At 39.0% G+C, this 8,184-nt stretch overlaps 1 protein-coding gene across 1 annotated transcript; it reads left to right on the top strand.

Annotated features, from left to right (window-relative positions):
• Positions 1-1,214: 1,214 nt before the first annotated feature.
• Positions 1,215-5,201, top strand: LOC149264681 (uncharacterized). Its single transcript, XM_089400365.1, has 4 exons — positions 1,215-1,347; positions 1,452-1,581; positions 1,809-2,478; positions 4,920-5,201. Exons 1-4 carry the CDS (start codon positions 1,215-1,217, stop codon positions 5,199-5,201), a joined length of 1,215 nt encoding a protein of 404 aa, XP_089256491.1.
• Positions 5,202-8,184: the final 2,983 nt, after the last annotated feature.

Raw genomic sequence — 8,184 nt, 5'->3', positions numbered from 1 at the left:
TATATAAAGAGTTCGCATGTTCATTTGGATCCGGAGTTAAAATGAATGGAAGAACATGGTGCTAGTTTATTCGCTGGACTGAATGGAAGAATATGGTGCTAGTTGCTTCACTCATTGGAATAGGTAACCTTGTATTCTAAGTTATGATTTTCAATATTTATACAAGTTTTATCTGTGGTTTACATTCGAGGAACATCTATGGCATGTCTCATATAGCAGGTGGAATTGATAAACGTTATGGTTTAGAGTATCTTTATGGAGTAGAGCTGTATATTTGGTTGTGAGAAGCTTGTACTCTGTCATTTTAAAGCTATCTTGTTGAGTGAAGGTTTAAATGCCCCTCATTAGTTTGGATTGAGGCACTCTTACTGTCAAGCTCTTTCGCTTTCTAACCTTCCTCTATTTTGCTTAATCGATTGTGGTACTCTTACAGTGAAGCTCTTTCCCTTTCTACCCTTCCTTTATTTTTGTTTACTAAACCTGAATTGCTAAGTATTTATTTTTCTCTGAATTCACAAGTTGATCTCAGCAAACCAGAAGAAGCTCGTCTTAACTTAAATTTCCTCCTTTTTTTTAATATAGAAAATGGTGTAGAGTGTTGATAAGCTATCTTTATGGTGCATATTTCAGAAACATAGAATATTTTAAAATCTGATAAACTCAATTGTTTAATTTTGTTCATATCCATCAAATTTCCATAATTTAGGTCAATACCAGATTTTAGGAATATCTTAAAATTTGATTATCAAATTTCCATAATTTAGGTCAATACCAGATTTTAGGAATATCTTAAAATTTGATAATCAAGAGAGAAATCAAACAATGAACCCTCTCCTACTGAAGCATATCAGCTATCAAACTGACATGGGCGCAATCAAAACTCAAATAATTGAAGGTGCCCATGTCCGTCTAATGGCGAAATATTCAGAAAACCAACCATCAACATTTATTATTAGATTCCTAGATATACCCAAAATCTGCAATCTACAGAATGATGCCCACCAATACTATGTCTGCAAGGAGATGCCGTTTAGAATATTTATGGGTTATATGCCGCTCTTCACTAGCCGAAGATTTACGCAGTAACTTTTGTGCAGGTGAAGCTAAGTCTGTTTTCGATATATAGTAAAAGCTCCAACAAAAGACAAGCGACCAGGCGGGAGCCAGGAGAGCAGATCGTCAGCTGTGGAGTTGCAGAAGAGAATATATCTAAGATGGGTAGAGCTCCTTGCTGCTCAAAACAAGGGCTTAATCAGGGGCCCTGGAAGGCCGAGGAGGATATGATTCTGTGCGACTACATTCGAATTCATGGCGCTGGAAGATGGAGAGATCTCCCCCAAAGAGCAGGTGAGTCCCAACAAGCCTGCAATAGTAGTGTATGGATACATTCTTAAATAGGTATTGATGGGTTAAAATAGGTATTGATGGGTTGAGCGAATTTGTTTTTGCAGGTCTTCAGCGCTGTGGAAAGAGTTGTAGATTGCGGTGGATCAATTATCTTCGCCCGGACATTAAACGTGGTAATATTTCCATCGATGAGGAGGACATTATTATTCGGATGCATCGTCTTCTTGGCAACAGGTATATGGATTCTTTGCTCGTGGATTCATTGTTTATAAATTTGGTTGATACAAGAAATATTTTGGAATTTTTTATTTTGATTTTAATTTAATTTATAAAATTCCAAAATATTTACAAATCGACCATACAAATAAAAATGATTTAATAGTGCAGCATCAAAATAAAAATGATTTAATCCATCAAGAACTTTCAGAATGCTGATTTCTGACTACGCCATTACCATGCAGGTGGTCCCTGATAGCAGGACGGTTGCCTGGGCGGACAGACAACGAAATCAAGAACCACTGGCACTATCATCTGCAAAAGAAAGTGCCGCCACAGGAATCTCAAAGAAAGAAAACGTTGAAAATTAACGCGATCAAACCCACACCTGTCAGAATAAAAACTGCGGTGCAACACACTAAAATGGTGAATCCAAATGCTTGCAACAGTTCCGCCTGCAGTAACTGTACAAGTTCAGATCATTCCTTCAATTTTTTTACAAATCAAGAAATTGTGAATTCCTCCCAGTCATTTTGTAAGCAACTTGTGGAGGATCCGATCGCAAAAAATCATCCAAAGCACACAGCCGTTCTGAATCTGGGAGATGTTAATCTGCTTGAAACAGAAATTAATAATTTCAATTCAGCGGACCAGCAATCCTCACATTGCAATCAGTTTGCAGGAAATCCAGCCACAATGGCCGAGAGTTTGTGTGATTTGAACGAGCTATTGTCTCCCCACAGTAATATGCTCGCTCCTGTGTCCTTTTCCTTGACAGATTTTGTACTGGAAGAGTTCAACGTGGGAGCAGAAACGAGAAAGTATGGATGTATTGGTTCTGATCAAAACAATATGCGGTACTTTGACAGTTCTACAATCGCCGCTAATCAACGTAGGGTCGAGACCCACGATACCGTACATCACGTAGATTGGGTTCATAGATTCGATTTTATATGAAAGCTGCATTTTAAAAAATTGAGTCAATCTTGACGTCCCATTATCATGTTTTTGTTCGCACCTGTCGTATTCAGTTTTTTTTCATAGCGTGCTCCTGTAAATTTATAATGTCGAGATTCATATAAATTTAATGAAAGATATAAAAATAATAAAAATATTTTTCCTTAAAAAAACAGACTTATTCCATATAAGTCAATAGCGCAAGTTTGGAGAGCAAAAATCCAATAATATATGATTAAATCCTCAGTTACAAAATTGAATAATTTTATCTTTTTATATCGTCATAGTTACAATATTGAATAATTTTATCTTTTGAATAAAAAATTTTTTAAAATCTGATTATTATATAACATGGATTGAAATATATGGAGTTAATTTTTACAATAATATATAAGGAGATTTGGTTGGTTAGTTGTTGGAGTCTATTGTTAGTTTTCTTCAACAATATTTTTTATTAAAAAGTTTTATTCATAGTTTTCAAAATTAGGGAATATATATCTTATATTATTATTAAAAATATATTTTATTAAATTTTGAATAATTTAAATTAACAATTTTGACATTCAAAATTTCAAATACTCAAAAAATGGTTTTGAATCATATTATGGGAATTGCAAATAAAATTAGATATTGAGATTAGTGAAAACAACTACTCTTCAATGGAAGTGAAATCGTTTTGAATCATATTATAAAAGTTGGGAATAAAATTTCACATTGAAATTAGTATAAACAACTCCTCTTCAAAAGCCCTGAATAAGATAAAATGGAGAAAACAAATTCTTTAACATTAAAAAAAACGAACCTTTAAAATTTGTAGTTGGTCAATCAAAATTTAGTAGCTAAGTCTGTAGTTTTTAATGATAAATATATAGGCAATTTCCTAATTACTAACTAAATAAAATATAGATCAACAATTATCAAATTAGAACTATCATGCTGTTTCCCTACCCGTTTCGAACCAACAAGTGTGGTTCATCATAAGGACCATATTTTCTTTACCAATTTCTTAAAAGCAGAAAAACTAAATTACAACAAAATTTATTAGGAATAAATAGTTTGAATTTCATTACTCATTGGTCAAAATACTATATCAAAAAGATATTGAAATTTAAAAAATGAACAAAAAGTTTATTTGATTGTGAAAATGAAAATTTAATATGGTAACTATTTATTTAGATTTTATAACCACTTTTAGTGATTTTTTTTTAATTTAAAAAACATTACATAGTTTTTTTTTTTTTTTTTTTTTTCATTTAAAAAACATTACATAGTTTTTTTTTTAATTTAAAAAGCAGAAAAGGTAAACATTAATAACACTTTGATAGAAGTCCAACTATAAATTTTTTAATCATTAAAAATTTATATCATTAATCAAGCCTATATAACAGAACAAACCGTCCATAACATCCTTGTCCCTTCTATATTCAGTATGGTCTAACAAAACCACCCGGGAGAAATATTGTTCTTAAACATCTACATACACTGAGGATTGCGTTTCAACCAATCAATATTCTTAAACATCTGCATAAAAAGAATAATTAAAGGCTACAACTGCTTGACAAAACTAATCCACAAAAAATGGAGGACTTCTTCAAAAACACAAATCATAGAAAATTTATAAAATAAATTTGGGAGACTGCAATGTGTCCGAACCGAATTTTAACGTATTAATGGTATAATGGGACGGAATTGCCAGAATTCTTCAGTTTAATTGGGCGGAATTTGGTAACTATGGTTTTATCAATAATATTTTTTTAATTTTAAAATCTTTTAGACCATATAAACCCTATAAATATGTGATATGTTTTGGGTTCACATTATAATATACTAATTATTTTGTGTGTCAATTCTATATCATGGCAACTCTTCCAATTTCTTTATTGGTATGAAAGCCAGTTCTAGCTAAGTCTTTTATGGGAGGGCGAGTGTCACGCCCCCAATTCTTTTTTCGTTAATTCGCTGGGGTGCGGCACTGCCTAAGTAGTTAACATGTTCCATTGTTAAGTTACTTTACGAACTACGCCTTAACATTCATCTTCATTCATGAACAACATAACATTAATGTGCAGAATCCGTTAACATTATAATATCAACATCAACATCCGTAAAACAGCAACAAGAACACATTCATATGCAATAAGAATTTTTTATTATATATGTGAAGAGTTTTTACAAATGACCGGAAGCAATGCTCCACCGGCGTTATACCCAAGTCGGGCGCCCACCTCGTGCACGCCCGCACGGTGGTCTCACCCTTCATTTCAACACACAAGACTTTGCCAAGTTTAGGCGGGCACGCTCGTGCACGACCCTCACCCAACTTACAAATGAACCCATGACAAGTTTGGCAAGCGGGCGCCCTCACACGCCCTCCACCCGTAGTTGCCTTCGAATGGCAGGCGGGCGCCTCCGTGCGCCTTCCACCCGCGCCTTCAACTCGTCACCCGAAACATGCCAACCGTGTAGCGTTGTCTGGCGAGCGGGCGCATAGACCTGCACTCCTCGCTACGGCTTACTTCTATCTTCACACCTCTTCTTCGAACGATGAGCTATGTCGAATTTCCCTCCGTTTGCGAAGTCTCCACCGCATGTTTATATGGTTTGGAACGGGGGTTGTGCCACTTGGCCGACCCTCCGTTCATCCTCCAACCAACATGTCCATACATCAAAACTCCGCCTAAGTATAGGTTAGCCAGCCCATGGCACGGGACCGCCCAACGTTTGTTCGTATGTTTGTCATCCTCTCTTTGGTTGGCCCATGGTGCAAGTCACCTCAACTCACCCGTATAAACACAAGGTGACCAACTCGTCTGCATAATAATGCCTCGCCCTCAGTCACCTCATGACTTTCGCGTGTTTTGTCTACTTCATTCGACAGATGGGTGCGCCCGGGTGACTCGCCAGCCGCAGGGCGTTACATTCTCCCCCACCCGAAATCATTGTCGCCCTCGACAATCCTGACCTCCTTAGTAGCTTCCTATCATACTTCTCAATCTTCTTCTTCCATCTCCAAAGTGAGTCCTCTGTTTCCCAACTTTCCTCCTCCGGTGCATTCTTCCATTTGACAAGAAATTTCTGTTTCATGTGGCAACCAATCCCTGTAGTTCTAAAGCTCAAAATCTTCTCCAACTCTAAATCTGGCTTGTCCACAATCCCAGCTGGTCCTCTCAGTGGTTCAACTCTCTCTAGATGATCAGCATCAAGTCTGCATCTCTTCAACTGACTCATTTGAAAAACCATATGCCTCATGTGCATATGCTGTGGAAGCTCCAGCTCGTAAGCAACTTCCCCCACTCTCTTCTTCACTCGGAATGGCCCCTCATATTTCCGTGTTAGTTTGCTCGCAGTCCCCTTAGGTGGCTGAAAGTGCTCTCCAGTAATCCTGAGAAACACCATATCTCCCACACTGAAGTGTACATCCCGTTTTCCCTTATCTACTCATTTCTTCATTCTCCTTGCAGCTTCATGCAAGCGCAACCGTGCCAACTCCAAGGTCTCATCCCAAGCCTTCATGAATTTCTTCACATGAGGACATCTCAAGAAACCTCCTGTCACTACGGTATGGGGTGTGACTGGCATCTGTCCATTCACCAACTCAAATGGACTGTACCCCGTCGCAGAACTCTTTTGAATTTTGTAGCTGAACTGAGCAACATCCAAGAGTTCAGGCCAATTCTTCTGATCAACCATCACATAATGTCTCAAGTAATCCTCTAGCAATGCGTTGATCCCCCAATACTTCACTATGTTCTTAAAGAACAACTCCGCAATCCGCTCGGCTCCACAAGGCATCTTTGTAGGAACAAAGATAGCATACTTGGAAAAATGATCAACCACGACCATTATCCCATTATGCCCCTGACCCTGTGGCAACTAAGTGATGAAGTCCATCTAGACACTCATCCATGGTCTCTCAGGAATCGGTAAAGGCTGCAATAGACCTCCTTTCCTCTGATTATCCGATTTGTCCTTCTGACAAATGATGCACGTATGTACATACTCCTCTACATCCTCCCGCATCTTCTCCCAAAAGAATCCTCTCTCCAACAATGTCAAAGAACGACGCATCCTTGGGTGGCCAGCCCATGGTGAGTCGTGGCAATCCTTCAAAAGGTGCCTCCTCAGCCTAGATGACTTTGGAACATAGAGTCGGTTTCCAAAGAACAAGAATCCATCTCGGAGAAAGAACTTCCGTGTCTTCCCCTCCTTCACCTGCTTCACTATAATCTGCGCCTAAGTATCGGTCTCAACACTTTCTTTGAGCTTATTCTGCATCTCTTCTGACATCTGAACTTGACTCCTACTCCTAGTTGCCCGGTCTTCCCCTTCTAATGCCGCAAGTTGTCCCTTCCTGCTAAGGGCATCTACTACCGCATTGTGTCTCCCCGGTCTATACTCGATAGTCATGTCGAACTCTGCCAAGAAGTCCTGCCAACAAGCTTGCTTCGCAAAAAGCTTCGGTTGTGAAATAAAATAACTTGCTGCAACATTGTCCGTCTTGACAACAAACAGCTTCCTAATCGGGTAATGCCTCCACACATGTAAATAGTGAATGATTGAAATCATCTCCTTCTCATGAACTGGATACCTCCGTTCTCTATCCTGCAACTTCCAACACTCATACACCACCGGATGCCCATCCTGCATAAGAACCCCTCCTATGGAAAGATCTGAAGCATCTGTGTGTACCTCAAATGGTCGTTCGAAGTCCAGCAACTTCAGTATCGGTGTTGTAACCATCCTCCTCTTCAAATCATCAAATGCCACCTGACATTTATCCGTCCAACTCCATCTCTTGTCTTTCTTCAACAGGTATGTCAGTGATGATGTCAGCTTGGAGTACCCCTCTACAAACTTTTGTTGGTAGTTGGTCATGCCAAAAAACACCCTCATCTCATGGACACTCTTCAGTTTGACCCAGTCCTCGATCACCTTCACTCTGCTTGGCTCCATCCGTATGTACCCTTGACCCACTATATGTCCAAGGAACGGAATCTCGGTCTCAGCGAACACACACTTAAACTTCTTTAAGTACAACTGATTTTCCTTCAGTGCCTCGAACACCACCGCCAAGTGCTTCTTATGATCCTCCATGTTGTCACTATACACCACTATATCGTCCTAGTATACTACTACAAACGAATCCAAGCATGGTCATAGAACATCATTCATCTAAGTGCAAAATGTAGCAGGAGCATTGCACAACCCGAATGGCATAACAAGGAATTAAAAACTACCATACCTTGTTACTATCGTGGTATTCTTCTCATCTCTTTCAGCTATCTGCACCTGATAATACCCATGCCTCAAGTCCAGCTTGGAAAACACTCGGGCTTTCGCAAGCTTGTCAAAGCAATCAGCAGCCAATGGCAAAGGATACTTGTTCCTTACCGTCTGCTTGTTCAATGCACAGTAATCACAGCACATCCGTAGCTCATTCGAATCCTTCTTTTGCTGGAACAATACCGGAGCTCCATAGGGGGACCTTGAAGGTCTGATGAAACCTGCATTAGTGAACTCCCTTAACTATCATTCCAACTCCTCCAACTCGGGTCTTGACAACCGATAAGGTGCTTTAGCCAGAGGTTGCTTCCCTGGCTCAAGCTCAATGCTATGGTCCACTACACGCCTTGGTGGAAGTTTCTTTGGTAGCTCATCAGGCAT

Source organism: Pinus tabuliformis, chromosome 6, assembly GCF_031772625.1.
Source record: "Pinus tabuliformis cultivar Carrire ecotype Pingquan chromosome 6, CPIR1, whole genome shotgun sequence".
NCBI lineage: Eukaryota > Viridiplantae > Streptophyta > Pinopsida > Pinales > Pinaceae > Pinus > Pinus tabuliformis.
Note: the sequence above shows the minus strand (reverse complement) of the source record. Positions and strands in the feature narration are given on the sequence as shown.

What these genes read in the sequence shown, in the direction of transcription:
- LOC149264681 (XM_089400365.1), top strand. Translation starts at nt 1,215, where the DNA reads ATGGGTAGAGCTCCTTGCTGCTCAAAACAAGGGCTTAATCAGGGGCCC. An exon ending in CATCGTCTTCTTGGCAACAG is followed by an intron (nt 1,582 to 1,808) that starts GTATATGGATTC and finishes ATTACCATGCAG; the next exon opens with GTGGTCCCTGATAGCAGGAC. An exon ending in GGGTCGAGACCCACGATACC is followed by an intron (nt 2,479 to 4,919) that starts GTACATCACGTA and finishes TTCGAATGGCAG; the next exon opens with GCGGGCGCCTCCGTGCGCCT.